Here is an 18,003-nt window from a genome sequence, read left to right as displayed (position 1 = left end):
CATTTAAACAGCTTAATGGAGGTGATCGTGAGGCTCAGGAATTTGAGGCATGTTTAGTTTTTTGTAAGTAATAATATATACACTCACTTCTGTATTTGACTAAACCTTACACATAAAGACACTGATTTAAGTTCAAACCTAAATATGCAGATATATGAGGAGGGAGGAGCAAACACCCCAAAATTACCTGCAGACTTATAATAAACTTTGTTATAAGCTTGGCCAATTCAGGGATTTCCAGAGCTGTCCTCCTACCCATTTATTTCTTAACCAGCCCCTCCTTGTAAATCATCTGGATGCTCTAGCAACAGAAGATAAACCCTAAGGAAATCTGGGATGGCTGGTAGAACCTTTAGACTTTGAAGCATTCATTATGTTCCTCTTGATTGATTCCTCTGATACATTTGTCAGTAGCCTGCATCTAGTCTAGCAATCAGGCTTTGCTGAAATTGATAATGTCTCAAAACCACAGCAAAGTATGAAAGGCAAACTCCAACCATCATATTCACATAATAATTTGTATCATAATAATATGTATCATAATACATGTGATAGGGGAGGCCTGGCTGGGGCATCAATACACAAGGGGACACACACACACAAACAACAAACCAGTGTGGAAAGCATTTTTAATGCTTTGTATAGCTTAAGCCATACTGATGCAGGTGTGTCTGTTTTGCAGAGGCTGTCCTGGTGTGTGTGTTTAAGTGTTGGTGTGGCAGAGCCTGTCCTGGTGTGTGTGTGTTTGGGTGTCGGTGTGGCTGAGGCTTTCCTGGTGTGTGTGTGTTTGGGTGTCAGTGTGGCTGAGGTTGTCCTGGTGTGTGTTTGGCTGTTGGTGTGGCAGAGCCTGCCCTGTTGGGTGAGTTTGGGTGTCGGTGTGGCAGAGCCTGTGCTGGTGTGTGTGTTTGGGTGTAGGCGTGGGAGAGCCTGCCCTGTTGTGTGTGTTTGGGTGTTGGTGTGGCAGAGCCTGTCCTGGTGTGTGTGTTTGGGTGTTGGTGTGGCAGAGCCTGTCCTGGTGTGTGTGTGTTTGGGTGTCGGTGTGGCTGAGGCTTTCCTGGTGTGTGTGTGTTTGGGTGTCAGTGTGGCTGAGGTTGTCCTGGTGTGTGTTTGGCTGTTGGTGTGGCAGAGCCTGTCCTGGTGGGTGTGTTTGGGTGTCAGTGTGGCAGAGCCTGTGCTGGTGTGTGTGTTTGGGTGTAGGCGTGGGAGAGCCTGCCCTGTTGTGTGTGTTTGGGTGTTGGTGTGGCAGAGCCTGTCCTGGTGTGTGTGTTTGGGTGTTGGTGTGGCAGAGCCTGTCCTGGTGTGTATTTGGTCACCTGTTTCCTGGCACTTTACTTACTGTAAGAATAAATTGAACAATTTATCTAGAGAAAAAAACTCTCTCCAAAATGTGTAGTCACTTCAGAGGACAAAACTTTCTAGGCCCAGAAATCAGTGAGAGGAAAGGTAAAGGTTTTGTGTTATTTACTCTATTTCAATATGCATATTTTATTGAAAAGGATTAGTGGCACTTAATTGTGGTTTCAGGCATCCCGTGTATGATGACTTTTTTTTTTTTTGAGTACTGATGAACTCCCAATCCTATCACATTACATCAATATCCATTAGAAAATCAGGAAAAGATGGGCATAGATGGTGGGCTGATTCGGTGACACAAAGGGCCACTTGACTAGACTTGCCCCCCCCAGGCCTTAGGCTGCCAGCCCTCCACTGTGACACTGTAGTGTCCCTTTAACAGATTTGCTGTAGAACCATTGATCAGTAACCATCTGTCTCACGTGAAGAACTGTCACAATGGAGAGTATTAATTTACATTAGATTGGCAAAGTCTTCTATTGTGAGAACATCTCTAAACAGGTTTCGGTGAAAACTGGCTGTGCTGCAGCTGTGGCCTGTTTTTTTCGGCGATTCAGCAAAGGTTTGTTTTCTGAGGAAGTAAAACTAGCAACATAAAATTCCATAACAAAAAGCTTTTCTTTGCTGTGTCAAGCAATACCCCTGCTCTTAGCATACAATCACCCCACTCCGTTCTTTCAGTTTATTAACCCTTTAATCTGACAGAAGCTCTTTGCAGTGAGCTTTCTGACTAATGATATTCACATGATTTTCATTATTTCATTACACGGGCAGTTACACCAATCTTATAATAAAATAAGAACATTTAACAAGAACATAATATGTTTTTGGTACAATGCACCCTCCAAACTAGAGTTTCTGACCATGACGCCATAAACAACAAAACTGGAGCAACACAAAATAAATTAACCATATGTTATGTTTTGTATAATGGTATATATATATATATATAATTCCTTAGCCCTGAGCCCATATACTTGTCTGGAATAAAAAAAACAAACTCATAAAATAAAAGCTCAACTCTCATTGGAGTCCTCTCTGACCTGTACTCTGCTGGTCCTCGCTAAGAAGCCTGACTTCACCTTCCTGCTAGATGCAGTTAAGTTAGACGCTGGAACTAACCTGCCAAACTAAACACATGTTTTGGTATTGATGCTTTTAAAAAAAGAGTTGCTGCTTGGTTGCGTAAGTTGCCCTGGAAGCACAACACCCCCCACTTATTTTGCCTTTGGGGAGTGTGTATGTGCATGTCCTGCACCTGCTGTTAGGTGCTTCACGATCGTAGTGAGATAAAGTCCTGGGCTGCCACTTTGTCTGAAAAGCAAAAGTAAAACTATACCCCCAGGAGGAAGCCAGGGGGTTCCTCCTGGGGGTATAGTTTTACTTTTGCTGTAAATATTTTATTATATATTTTCATGTGACAACACTGAAGAAATGACACTCTGCTACAATGTAAAGTAGTGAGTGTACAGCCTGTCTAACAGTGTACATTTGCTGTCCCTTCAAATAACTCAACACACAACCATTAATGTCTAAACCTTGGCAACAAAGGTGAGTACACCCCTAAGTGGATATGTCCAAATTAGCCATTTTCCAATTAGCCATTTTCCCTTCCCAGTGTCATGTGACTCATTAGTGTTACAAGGTCTCAGGTGTGAATGGGGAGCAGGTGTGTTAAATTTGGTGTTATCGCACTCACACTCTCTCATACTGGTCACTGGAAGTTTAACGTGGCACCTCATGACTAAAAACTCTCTGAGGATCTGAAAAAAAGGAATTGTTGCTCTACATAAAGATGGCCTAGGCTATAAGAAGATTGCCAAGACCCTGAAACTGAGCTGCAGCACGGTGGGCAAGACCATACAGCAGTTTCACAGGACAGGTTCCACTCAGAACAGGCCTCGCCATGGCTGACCAAAAAAGTTGAGTGCACGTGCTCAGCATCATATCCAGAGGTTGTCTTCGGGAAAAAGACGTATGAGTAAACAATGTAAAGTAGTGAGTGTACAGCTTGTATAACTTTGCTGTAAATTTGATGCCCCCTCAAAAAACCTCAACACACAGCCATTAATGTCTAAACCTTGACTTGTAACTTGCAGTAAAACATAAACAGATTGGGTATTTCTAAACCCAGGACAAGTACCGTATTTGCTCGATTATAAGACGACCCCCCAAAATCAAAATATTACCGTATTTGCTCGATTATAAGACGAGGTTTTTTCCAGAGCAAATGCTCTGAAAAATACCCCTCATCTTATAATCGAGGTCGTCTTCTAATCAGACCTCTTTCTGCTGGGGCCATGCTGCTTACCGGGCTTTGATCGCGAGCAGCGTCTCTGCTATTAGCAGCAGGAGAACAGGAAGGTAGCACATAACTCCTCACATAATCTACCTCCCCCCTCCTTCCTCTGGGGCGGGGCCAGAGAAGTTGCTCGCACAGCCGGGCCCCTGCAGAAGTCTGCGAGTGGGAGATCTGCAGTTCAGGGAGTGGGGGGTTTGAGCGTGTGTGTGTATGTGTGATTAATGGAATGAATGAGTATTTAAATGTTTGTGAATGAGTGTGTGTGATAGCATGGATGTGTAAGGGGGGTGGGGGTGGTAGCATGGCATAGGGAGGCTGTAATCACACTTCTAACATCCCCAGGTTCCAGCATGTACTGGCTGCCTTGGCTTGATAGGAGTGTGATTGCTGTTAGCAGTATATATATATCTCCAGAAATGCATTTTAACCCCCTATATGCCACTCAGCCCCATGATATGCCTTTTAACCCCCTATATGCTAGAGTGGCATATAGGGGTATAAGGCATATCATGGGGCAGAGGGGCATATAGGGGGTTAAAAGGCATATCATGGGGCACAGTGGCATATAGGAGTGTATAAGACATTTCTGGAGGCAGAGTGGCATATAGAGGGTTAAAAGGCACATCATGGGACAGAGTGGCAAATAGGGGGGTATAAGGCATTTCTGGGGGCAGAGTGGCAAGCCTGGGGCAGATGTGCATAACTGGGGGGGGCAGGTTGGCAAATAAAAGGAAATAAAAAATATATTTTTCTCCATCATAGCTTTTATTAAATATGAAAATTAGTTTACATGAATTAATATTTACTAGTAAAACTTTTTTCCTATAGGTAGTCTTATATTCAGGCTTTTTGTTTTTTCCCTAAATTACCGTATTTGCTCGATTATAAGACGACCCTGATTATAAGACGACCCCCCAAAATCTGAATATTAATTTAGGAAAAAAAGAAAAAGCCTGAATATAAGACGACCCTATAGGAAAAAAGTTTTACCAGTAAATGTTAATTCATGTAAACTATTACATTTTTTAATAAAAGCTATGATTGAGAAAAATATTTTTTTGTTTTTATTTCCTTGTATTTTCCAACCTGCCCCCCCAGCTACGCACACATCTGCCCCCAGGCTTGCCACTCCAATATGGCACTGTGGCCCATGATATGCCTTTTAACCCTCTATATGCCACTGTGCCCCATGATATGCCTTTTAACGCCCTATGTGCCACTCTGCCTCCAGAAATGCCTTATACCCCTATATCCCATTCTGGCATTTAGGGGGTTAAAAGGCATATTATGGGGCAGAGTGGCATATAGGGAGGTATAAGGCATTTCAGGAGGCAGAGTGGCGTATAGAGGGTTAAAAGGCATTTCTGGAGGCAGAGTGGCATTTATTGGGTTAAAAGCATTGTATAGAGCACTCTGTCTCCAGAAATGTCTTATACCCCTATATGCCACTCTGGCATTTAGGGGCTTAAAAGGCATATTATGTGGCAGAGTGGCATATAGGGAGGTATAAGGCATTTCAGGAGGCAGAGTGGCGTTAAGGGGGTTAAAAAGGCATTTCACAGAACACTCTGCCTCCAGAAATGCCCTATGCCCCCATTTAACACTCCCCACACACACACACACACACTTACCGGTGCTTCCAATTTCCTGTTGTATTGCCGGGGCAGCGGGTTGACGTCTACGCGATTCGCTGCAGCTAGAAGGAGGTGTGGCTAGCAGCGGGGGTTGTCTGCGTCCATCGCGCAGACCTTCCCCGGCTGTCAGAGATCAGAGTTCCCCGCACCAGTGCGGCACCGGCACAGGTGCGGGGAACTCTGATCTCTGACAGCCGGGGAAGGTCTGCGCGATGGACGCAGACAACCCCCGCTGCTAGCCACACCTCCTTCCGGCTGCAGTGTAAATTGTCTACGCGAAAGCACCGGTAAGTGTGTGTGGGGTGTGGGGGGGTGATAAATGGAGGGGGAGACAGAAGGATCCAGGTCCCCTGCAGCGGTGCGAGGGATCTGGATCTTAGTCTCATAGTCAGACCTCTGAGGTCTGATTATAAGACGACCCCGATTAGAAGACGAGGGGTATTTTTCAGAGCACTTGCTCTGAAAAAAACCTCGTTTTATAATCGAGCAAATACGGTATGTTTATGGTATTTAACACATTCGCTTGTTTGCGCTTACCTCTTGATTGTGCAAGTCAAATTATGTTATATACTAATTGTTATATCCCGTTTACCCATCATACAGCGCTGTGGAATATGATGGTGCTATAGAAAACAATAAATAATAATAATGTTAAGTATGCAATCTACTTAATTGACTTGAAAAGCCTACCATGAGTACTAGTAGGAAGTTTTAACATACGTTCTGTTCTCTACCTGCATGTGCACATCAAATCCTAGAGATACAGTAATAGTTGTATAAATGTGTAAGAATTAGGAGCAGGCATAATCTGGAATATGACGGTTCCTCTTTAAATATCAAATGATGGTAGCATTTACCCACGAAAAAAGGCCCACAGACATGCATCTCCTTCCAGTCATCCGTGTGCCTTATTTAATTACACATTTTCCCTGGATCTGTACTATTTGCATATTTGATAAGGTTGTGATACATTCCATTGAATGATGAGTCCCCTGCAGGATTTTACATGGTAGTATTTTTTCTTCTTTTGTTTTTCTGTCTACATTTGTCATGTTAACAGATACTTTTGTTATTTATTGTTTGTAAATGTCTCCGTGGGGTAAATAAAAAAAATTATGCATTCGTTTAGGACCTTGCTATGCTTTATTTTAACCTCATGCCATTTATTTTTTTCTTTTTGTAATCATGAGAGAAGTTCTTAATTCCTTAACAATAGTGACTTAACGACATAGGTGTATTTACTTACAAGTAAATTGTAGGTGAATCGAGAAATATTCTCGTATATATGAGAATATGAAAATCCTCATATATATATGAGCTTCCTAGAAAACAAATGTAAATGGTAAGGGTTGCCACATTGTAACTTAGCCTTTTATTGTCATATTTTGGAGTTTGTCTGGTTTTCTATTATAGCTCCCTTCTTAAAGCACTTCTTTATGAGGGACAGAGAACGTTCTTCTATAACAGTTTGTCTGTACCATTTTAAACTGACTGTGTTTACTGTTAGCAAGCATTAGATGGCATTGCAGAATATGGATGGTAAAGATAGCATACAAATTATTTTATAACAAAGGTAGCCAACAGGCACATCTCCAGCTGATGCAGGACTGCGTCTTCCACCTAGCAAAATGCGCACTCATTTTCTTTCAAGATGCTACCTGAGCAGCGTGAGGCTGAGGAACCCCTACTTTATAGAATGATTACCAAATTTCATCAATCATATGTGGTTGCACTTCCATTACAGCAGTATACACAGGTCACTAAAAAAGTGTCTTCATCCTAATAATAAATTCTGTGTAATAGCAGAAATGTGTAAATGGTGATGTTACTGTGACTTGAGCCTTTTATTTCTCCCATCTAACATAATGATCAACAACACTCATATAAAAATAATTTAATACACACTGCAGGCTTCATCCTCTTGGTACACCAGTGTCACCATGTTTTGGCTGAGGGTCTTTTTGAAGCCCCAAGGTTCAATGCTTTGTTGTGAAGAAAAAAAAAAAAAGTTAAATGGTGCTCATGTCAGTAAAGGCAGCCATCAGATAGCCCAGTCTTCTGGTGTCGCACTCCGTGAAGAGATGTGTAGGCCTCTTCCTTCACTCCCCAGCCAAAAGGCATGCGGGAGGGCCAGATTGTCTTCTACCACACCTCTCTCACAAAAAAAATATTTGGGGGATCCAGTTCCACCATGGCCACTTTTAATCAAGGCTTCAGCATTCCTAGGCTAGGTATCATTACTAGCTGGTGCTAGTAATAGGTTCCTGGTTTAATTGTGCTCAAAAATAATACTGTGCTGAACTTTTTTCTCAAGGTTATAGTACATTTTAAGGGGTTACTATGTTGCTTTGGAATCCTTAACATTTTTTGTCTTTAAAGTTCTGTATTTTCTAATTAATTATACCATCACATACATACTTTCCTTTATTGTGAAAACTAGGTGGATTTAATTGTTCCACTTACAATGTACTTCAGTAAAACAGAAAGTGGTGCCAAAAATATCATTAGCATTATCTTTCCAATTTTAAAGACCAGCTTAAGGCTAGGTTTCCACTTGGGTTTTTTTAGCTAAAAACGCCTAAAAAAACGCCAATAGCGCCACCTGGCGTTTTTTTGTGAAAAACGCATGCAGCCAGATGTTAGCTGTAATTCAATAGGAAATCGCAAAATGCCATTTCCACCTGGCGTTTTTCTGTTTGGCGTTTTTTTAGTCCTCTTTGGCGTTTTTCTGCTTTTTTGGGCTCTGTGGCAGTTTTTCAAAACTGCAGCATGTTGACACTCTGGCGTTTTTTGCAAGAAATCTTGGCTTTTTTTCTCCAATAGAAGTCTATGGGAGAGAAAAAACGCCATGAAAAAGCCATGTGGGTTTATTGCCTTGGCGTTTTTTATGGCGTTTTTTCCACAGTTACAATGCAGAGGATGGACCCAGTATCTGTGTGTCCTACGAGAAATAGGCTGAAAACAAACAGTTTCACACAAAACAAAGTCCTGGACTGGTTCATATTGAATTTTACACCATTTGGAACAAACATGCCATTACAAACAAACATACGCGACCGGATCCTGCGTGCCAAAAGCAACAGCAAACAATTTGCACCATCATTTGGGGCCAATCTTCCCAGAGGAGCAGACATTCGGAATAAAGCATGCCTTACAAACCACAGAAAAGAGACAAAAGGGTCTACCAAGTAAATGACATCAGGAGAGGGCAGATACTTGCCATTTATCCTAATCCCTTTTAGCTGGGTGAAACTTCTAACTTGTAAAGGCTGGAAAAACTGCCTAAGGTCAAAAAAAGCAATTTCCACAGAAAGGCTAAAACGCCAGAAAAAACTGCAGAAAAAACGCCAAAACGCAGGTAAATGCAGTGGCAGTTTTCTTGGCAGTTTTCCTGGCGTTTTTCATCAAGAAAAAAACGCCGGACAAAAACCCAAGTGGAAACCTAGCCTAACCCTTCTTATAAATAAAATTACCTAGCTCATTAGCGTTGTTAGTATTGGAACAGTCTTAGGCTAGGTTTCCACTTGGGTTTTTGTCCGGCGTTTTTTTCTTGATGAAAAACGCCAGGAAAACTGCCAAGAAAACTGCCACTGCATTTAGCTGCGTTTTGGCGTTTTTTCTGCAGTTTTTTCTGGCGTTTTAGCCTTTCTGTGGAAATTGCTTTTTTTGACCTTAGGCAGTTTTTCCAGCCTTTACAAGTTAGAAGTTTCACCCAGCTAAAAGGGATTAGGATAAATGGCAAGTATCTTCCCTCTCCTGATGTCATTTACTTGGTAGACCCTTTTGTCTCTTTTCTGTGGTTTGTAAGGCATGCTTTATTTCGAATGTCTGCTCCTCTGGGAAGATTGGCCCCAAATGATGGTGCAAATTGTTTGCTGTTGCTTTTGGCACGCAGGATCCGGTCGCGTATGTTTGTTTGTAATGGCATGTTTGTTCCAAATGGTGTAAAATTCAATATGAACCAGTCCACGACTTTGTTTTGTGTGAAACTGTTTGTTTTCAGCCTATTTCTCGTAGGACACACAGATACTGGGTCCATCCTCTGCATTGTAACTGTGGAAAAAACGCCATAAAAAACGCCTTAGGCTTGGTTTCCATTGGGTTTTTTTTTGCTAAAAACGCCTATAAAAACGCCAATAGCGCCACCTGGCGTTTTTTTGTGAAAAACGCATGCAGCCAGATGTTAGCTGTAATTCAATAGGAAATCGCAAAATGCCATATCCACTTGGCGTTTTTCTGTTTGGCGTTTTTTCAGTCCTCTTTGGCGTTTTTCTGCTTTTTTGGGCTCTGTGGCAGTTTTTCAAAATCGCAGCATGTTCACACTCTGGCGTTTTTTGCAAGAAATCTTGGCTTTTTTTCTCCAATAGAAGTCTATGGGAGAGAAAAAACGCCATGAAAAAGCCATGTGGGTTTATTGCCTTGGCGTTTTTTATGGCGTTTTTTCCACAGTTACAATGCAGAGGATGGACCCAGTATCTGTGTGTCCTACGAGAAATAGGCTGAAAACAAACAGTTTCACACAAAACAAAGTCCTGGACTGGTTCATATTGAATTTTACACCATTTGGAACAAACATGCCATTACAAACAAACATACGCGACCGGATCCTGCGTGCCAAAAGCAACAGCAAACAATTTGCACCATCATTTGGGGCCAATCTTCCCAGAGGAGCAGACATTCGAAATAAAGCATGCCTTACAAACCACAGAAAAGAGACAAAAGGGTCTACCAAGTAAATGACATGAGGAGAGGGCAGATACTTGCCATTTATCCTAATCCCTTTTAGCTGGGTGAAACTTCTAACTTGTAAAGGCTGGAAAAACTGCCTAAGGTCAAAAAAAGCAATTTCCACAGAAAGGCTAAAACGCCAGAAAAAACTGCAGAAAAAACGCCAAAACGCAGGTAAATGCAGTGGCAGTTTTCTTGGCAGTTTTCCTGGCGTTTTTCATCAAGAAAAAAACGCCGGACAAAAACCCAAGTGGAAACCTAGCCTTATAGAAGCTCTGTTGAAAGCTTTTACTTGATGTTTATTTCAGGAGAAACTCCTAGCACTTTATGCGAGTAAAGCAAGTTGTGTAGGCTTTCGGATATCATTTTTTTTTGCTTAACAAACTTGGAAGTGTTATTTAGGATTAATTTAGAACAGCTTAACCTTAACCCCTAGGGTGCCAGCTACTTACATTGTACGTAGCTTGCAAAGTGAAGCTTTATGGCCATCAATGTACACCGTACATTGTGGGACTTTTATCCCTCCCCAGGCTGATCAGCAACCTTTAGGTGCTGGAAATGCTGCCCTATGTGGAGGGCCTTGCCCTTCATGTGAGCTTTCAGGAAATATATAGTTTTTTTATTATTATTATTTTGACCAGTAAAATGGAATTTATTGTACCATATTTTTTTTTTTTATAAAAGAAGATTTTGTGTTATTATCAATATTCAGTACATGTTTACAAAAAATCTATACTTAAGTCTACAAATATTCAATAAAAATACTTTTCCTAAAGAATCTTGGTTATGACATTACTGCACATTGTCTTCATCACCAATATCTAGTAGAAAATCTGTTTTAAAAAAAATTGTGCAAAATGGTACATTTATGAAACAAAACAAACAATCCACATAAAGACCAGTAGACAAGTGAGTTCAGTAACATCTGAAACAAATACATTGAAGTGATACATTGTAATAGTTTTTCATCATAAATCTGCTCATCTATATAAAATACCTTGTTTTTGACTGCTGTATCCGTTCTCAATAAATTTACCAAGTCTGTCAGAGCCTCTACAGCCATAATGGTCTTGTAAAACAATACTTATCCAGGACAGTTCATAAAAATAAATGAGCTGTGTATCTTGGCCATAAAGCACAACAGCATCGCTTTGCTTTCAACACAGTAGAAACGTAAACACCACTAAAACAAGTACTGTATTGACATGAATATAAGCCTAGTAATCTTCCATGATTTTATTAATCATAAAAGTAATCTTCAGCCTGGAATCAAAACTTTACTAGGTTTCACTGTAAATCAACGCACCCAGATCTAACTGTGGACAGCCGATAATGGGGCAAAATGGTCTGGTTCCCAATCCCTATGTCAGTGTCTACACACTGTAAAGTCCACTCCAGATTTTTCGGAGAATTGATTGTGGCCACTTATGGGCTGTATAATGCAGGCTCAACCTAGATCCTGGGCTTTAAGCTTTGAGTTAAGATAACATACCAACTTTTGGGGCCCAAGAAATGGCCTGTGTTGATTGGTAGGTGGTCGGCAAGTAGATAAGCTATACAGCTAGTGCTGGGGGACAAAATTTTTTTTTAATGTTTGGTACCTGCTGGTGTCCTTATTTTTAATTAAAAAATAAACAAGCCCAGAGCATTGAAACTGGTGGCTTACCAGTGCATATGCTCTTGATCTTAATAAAAAATTAACAATCCTAGTTCAACATTTGAGCCCGCTTGCCGTAAGCCCACAGTGTCAACCTATGTCTGCAGTCAATGAAAAGCATTATTGGATGTTTCTAAAAGGTGAATATGATCATTCCAGCACATTGTGATTATTAGTCTATTGGTATGATCTGTCAAGTGCCTCTAAATCTGTTAGTTCCAAACTTGCTTTTCTCTTGCCACCTATAGTGCATTCCTAATGTGTGCAGTAGAACTGTAAACACTGTTACCTCCCTAAATAAATTAAAAACCTAAACAAATCTCTGTTATAGCTTGCTGTTGTTTCTGCAATAAATATTACACTTATTAATTATTCCTCCTCTGAGTCTGCATCAGCTCCTTTCCTATGGTTCTAAGCACTTATTTTTTTTTTTGCTTACAACAGAATTAGGTCTAATTAGTTATAATTAACTCCAGTGACAGGCAAAGAGAAATCTAATTCTCGGGGCTGTCATTAACAATCACAGGCTGGGGAATACAAAAGTATGAGCAAATCCTGAAGCATGCCAAATGATGTTTGATTAAGTGGGAGAGAAGATGAGAAGATCAGTTTAACCATTTAATACCCATTGTAGACTGTTACACGTTACATTGTTGAAATTGTTAAACTTTGCAAATGTAATATTTAGAGCCATCTACATGTCTGATGTTGAAGCATTTTGTAAAACTGAAAAATTGCTTTTGTAAGCCTAGATTAGGTTAACAAGTTTTTGATAACTTTTTCAGATACACGTACATCCTAATTGTTAATTGTTCTTTTAATAGTGATTCATAGTGTGATTCCCAAACTATCACAATGATGAACTAATTTGCATATGATGATGTCACAGGGAAATGAAACGGGCTAGTCTGTTCATTATCAGGATTTATTCAGTAAAAGCTTGAATGACCAAAAACCTCAAGGTTCCATGTGCGTACCTAAATGTGTACATTTTGAGATCCGTTTAATTAGCTAGCTCAGCTGGAAGGTATAGAGTTTCTGTTTCCACGTTTCTCAGTGTTATTTTTTCAATAGGTTTCTTTGTGGATGTGACTGTGTATTTTTGTTGATTCACTATGATTATATCAAATGTACTCACCCCACATACATTCTGTGTTCATACTGTAGATTAAAATGCTACAAGGAATGAATTAATGTTACTCACGGTTGTGACACCTTTATTTTCGTCCTTCCACATTCTAACTGAAAATTACAGCTCTATGTGTTTTAACTAATTACCCTAACTATCATAACTGCTAGTGTCTATTATGCTTCATTTTGGTAATCACCCATTAGCGTTAACAGGCATTGCAGTTTAGTAATAACTCCCCTATAATCATGTATTTTCTTGCTCCTTTGCCGAGGACATTATTGAAATGGTTAGCATCTATAACTGTATTAATCGTCAGCCACGGCTTCTTCTTCTCAGAGTCCCATAATTAAGTGTTGCTTCACCGCACCAAACCTTAATTAAAAGTACTGCTATGTGCACTGGGTTCTTTCAAGGTCATTTTCGGGCTGTGATTATATTTTCAACTCTAATGCTTGCTTAGCCACATGTTCACATCACATAGCAAAGCATCTCATTCTGCCTTATGTAGCATGACCAGGTATGGTTTGGAATTCACGGATTGGAATTCACTATATTTCGGTTCTCTTGTAAATTCACTATATTTCGGTACCCTTGTATATATAAGAAAAAAACGCAGAATGTGGATACTGAAAGCAGCCATCTTAACGTCATGTTGTTAGGATTTGGATTATTCCTCCCATTGGGTTATTCCTCAATTTATATTATGTTACCTTATGTGTGTTAAATTTTGTCCCTTAAGAAGAAAAAGAAACACAAAATATAGAATGTTTTTAATAAGTTAGTTTACATGTTAAAAGCTGAGAAGGGGTGGCTCTCCTTTAACCACATTTTTTCTGTTTTGTTTTTACAGGTCAGGCAATGGGTGGCACAATTAGTGCATTGGCAGCCATAGCAGACCTTTCAGTAGCATCTAACGTCACAGTCAGCGCATTTGCTTATTTTCTCACCGCAGATGGTTTTATTCTCATATGTATTATTGTGTACCTGATTCTTCCCAAAATGGAATACTCTAGGTAATAACATTATTACTATTATTATCATTGTTATTATTATTTATATAGCACCAGCAGATTTAGTAGCACTATTACAATCAGGGTGAATCTGGCATATCAAGCAATTTGCTGGACATGTAGCGAGTGTATCTAGCTAGTGGCCACACGTATGTCTTTGGTTGCGCTGGGAAGCCTTTAGATTGCTGACGTCACCCGGACGGTCATCAGAGGACAGGATATCCCCTGCAGGGTCTGTCTAGGTATCTGGGATATCCAATTGCTCCCCCTACTCTATGGAGACTTTCATGGAGATCACAGAGAGGAGAGTGAGAAACCATGTTCTCACAAGCTGAAAAAAAATAAACAAAACAAAACAAAAAAAAAAGTGTTAGTGATTTTTATAACAATAAAAAATCACTAAAATAATACTATAAATAAAGAAGGCATCTAACCATACTGCAAAAAATAAAATATAAAATAAATTATTATAAACAAAAGAAAAAACTCTTAAGCCATACATATGAAACAAACTACCCTATAAGGTATTTTATGTAAGAGATGGATATGGCCCTCTAGAAGAAAAAAATAAGGATGTAGGGGTTTTCTGTAATCAGGAGATGCAGCTAAACAATTTTGGCTGGGTGTCTCTGCCGTAACGCATACCCTGTGCAAAGAATCTAAGCAACACAGAGGTGTTGCTGAAAAAAGCAGGAAATTATTGCTACAGGCAACTGGAAGTGATTGGTGTCCAGATGGTTGCATGAAAAATGTCCAAATGCCCCTGATGAGATACTCTGGGTTGTTGTCCAAATGCCCCTGATGAGATACTCTGGGTTGTCTGCTTTACAGTAATATATACTTTTATGGGGGTATTTAGAATTATGGGGGTGCTAAACAGGCCCAAATGAGACATCGGCCCACTAAAGCAAAATGTGTCATCTAAACCGCACATGGTCCAACTTGTGCCCTGTAATATCCAGAAAACCACAAATCAGGAGATGCAGCTGAACACTTTAGGCTGGATTTCTCTGCCATATATCATACCCTGTGCAAAAAATCATAAGAATCCTAAAAAATACTAAGAGGTGTTGGTAAAAAAAAGTGCAGGAAATAACTGCACTGCATGAAGAGTGCCCAAATACCCCTGATAGGATAGCCTGCTTTACAGAAATATATACTTTTGTGGGTATTTTTGGTTTATTTGTTTAAAATTAGAGTTGCAATCCCATCATACCTAATGTAAAAATTCTACGGCTGGGAAAGTATGGAAATTCTTTATAAATGAGTTATTTCTAAAATCAGGACACCTGAGTTGATAAATTTGGATGGGATTTTCTGTCACTTTACCTAATTTTGTGAGGATTTTTTCAGGGACATATAGAGCTCTCTTTTGATACCATTTTTAGATGTAGTCCAATATATTTTACTATGAAAATGGTCCTAAACCAGTTGAGTTGGCCAAAATATTTTTGGAGAGAAGACAACCCAGGGTATTTCACTATGAGCATTTCAACACGTATCATGCAACCAGTTTGTCACCAATCCCCGGCAAAAAGGGAGCTGTAACGTTAATTTTTGTTGCTTTTCTCAGGTTTCTCAGGATTGTTTGCAAAGATTACGCGTAACTGCAGAAAAACCGCCAAAATGTATTCAGATGCTTCTCTAGATTACAGAAATACCCCATGTGTGTTTTTTTATGAGTTTTGGAAGTTACAGGCAAATCTGGAACATCCCCATACCCTTTTCCAAACTTGAAATTTTATTTTCTGAAGCCTATGTCTTATTTGGGACTCTTTAGCAGGTTAAACACAATCTGGAGACTGCAAAGACAAAATATTTACAAAGAAAGTGTAGAAAGCTAAAAGAAGAATAAGAATTTAGACTCAATTATGTTTGCTCTTTCCTTAGCTCAGACTGCAACACAAACTCAGCAGGGCTTTAGTGTAAAATAATCAAACAATTTCTATTATAAAGAAACACATGGGTCTTCGGAAACTGGAAACTTATGAAAGTGGAACTGGTGATAATTTTAAGTGATCTTTATGCTATACCTCAACTGTTTTATAATAGATATATATATATATATATATATATATATCTAAAACAAGTAATCAGTGCATACCCAACAAATACTATTTAATCACACAATATGGCCTTATTGCCGTAGTGAAATCTCTAGCAAATGTATATTTTGTAGTTGTTTGTACTACACCGCAGCTTTGCATGAGCCCACTCTTTGCCTGTGCCAAGCAACAGCTTTGTTCATAATAAAAACATACACTTTTGTTCCAAAAATTGTGGTCACTTAGACATGCCATAGGTTTGGAAAGAAAAGCCTATTTTCTCCATTAAAATAACATCAAATGGATCAGATATCAAGTGTAGACATTATTAATGTTGTAAATGACTATTGTAACTCGAATAGGCTGACTTTTAATGGAATGTCTTCATAGGCGTATAGAGGTCCCTTATCAGCAACCATCACTCTTGTGTTCCAATGGCACGTCGTGTTAGCTAATCCAAGTTTAAGTTTAAAAGGAGAATCGATCATTAGAAAACCCTTTTGCAATTATGTACAGCTTGAAGTTTCCTTAAATACACCTAAGTGACGCCAAACCTTTGTATGTATATTAGATTACGTCAGTTTTTGTATTCAGTTTCTTAGTTCACAAACTCGTGTGCTTTACATATATATTTCTAAAATACTCTTTTCTTTTCCACCCCCCAGTTACTATATGAATATTGCTGAACGAATACCTAACGTTTTACCTGAGAGTACTACCCAAGCAGATGATGTTTCCATATCCACATCAAACAAGAACTCTCCTCCAATATTTCCAATCCTTCAGAAGGTTTCAGTGCTTGCTGCATGTTTGTTTTATACATTTTTTATAAGCATTATTATTTTTCCAGCTATATCTGCTGGCATTGAATCTGTGGACAAAAGTTCAGGTAGTGTCTGGACCAATAAATTGTTCACCCCACTAACATGCTTCCTTGTATATAACTTTGCTGATTGGAGTGGACGGCAGATCACAACATGGATTCAGATCCCTGGACCAAAAAGCAAGCTATTGCCTATGCTTGTTTTGCTCAGAAGCATATTTATCCCCCTGTTTATGTTCTGTAATTATCAGCCTCGAAAACACATTTACACTGTACTCTTTCAAAGTGATGTCTATCCTGTTGTGTTCATCGCACTTCTTGGTCTAAGCAATGGTTACCTCGGAACATTAGCGATGGTGTACGGTCCCAAAATAGTTCCAAAGGAGCTGTCCGAGGGCACGGCCATTATGATGTCCTTTTTTTTAAGTGTAGGTTTGGCTGTAGGATCAGCTTTTTCTACACTAGTTCATTTAATATAAACTATTGATAGTGGAATGCCTCACATTTCTTCTTTAGAAGGATCAACTATACCTTCAGATGACAAACATACATATTCTCTCTCCTAAGACTTGAAGCTTAACCAGCACTAGATTTAATTTAAGCAGGACATTAGAAATGATCAGTGCATTCCCATTTGGAAAAAAATGAAATACTGTTTTATTTTTTATTTAAAATGTTTTAATCTTTTTTTTTATTTTGTATGTATGTCATTGTTTAAAACCTGTACATTGCATCATGTTGCTTCATGAGTCTCTTATAGATTTGTGTAAAACCTGTAATGTCACCAATGATTTGTATGATTGCTCTGCTCACAGCACCAGATCATATGTTGAAGTTTTACAAAGAAGCCCATAATGCTGAAATGTAGTATATGTGTTTCAACGTTTTAGACCTTTTTCTGCATGGAAATAAAATGTCTTCTGACCTATTCATTAATATATTAGGGCATTGTTAAGTATGTCATTTTTAAGTCACATAACCAAAAAAAAATCTAAAATCAATATCCAAAACTTCCCACTGACGCATGAATGTCTAGAAATATGGGGATTTGAAGGACATTGAATATACACCGCTTTGTACTACAGGCTGCTGAGACGAACTACTGTCTGACCTTCTAACTGAGAGTAGTTTTAATAACTTCATTATAAGTGTTCAGTTCTAAAAGTTATGGAGTTATCTTCCTTGTGAGCTTTATGAAAATCTTTCATGAAGAATTCATGATTTTGACCCTAAGAAAGTGAGCTGATAAAATGCTTTTAGATTAATATTCTCCATCTAAAAGAGACACGGTCTTCTTTTTCTGTTAATGGCGCAGGTTA

At 39.2% G+C, this 18,003-nt stretch overlaps 1 protein-coding gene across 1 annotated transcript in view; it reads left to right on the top strand.

The window, feature by feature from the left end:
• The window catches only part of SLC29A3 (solute carrier family 29 member 3), a 37,323-nt gene extending 19,701 nt beyond the window's left edge, over positions 1 to 17,622 (top strand). Inside the window, exons 5-6 of the mRNA XM_053450657.1 lie at positions 13,657 to 13,819; positions 16,527 to 17,622. Of these exons, the coding sequence (XP_053306632.1) occupies positions 13,657 to 13,819; positions 16,527 to 17,163 (800 nt within the window). The 3' untranslated portion in view covers positions 17,164 to 17,622. The remainder of the gene's footprint in view (positions 1 to 13,656; positions 13,820 to 16,526) is intronic.
• The last annotated feature ends 381 nt before the right edge of the window (positions 17,623 to 18,003 follow it).

The sequence above is a fragment of the Spea bombifrons genome, chromosome 11 (assembly GCF_027358695.1).
Source record: "Spea bombifrons isolate aSpeBom1 chromosome 11, aSpeBom1.2.pri, whole genome shotgun sequence".
Taxonomy (NCBI): domain Eukaryota; kingdom Metazoa; phylum Chordata; class Amphibia; order Anura; family Pelobatidae; genus Spea; species Spea bombifrons.
This window is presented reverse-complemented; position numbering and strand designations above follow the sequence as displayed.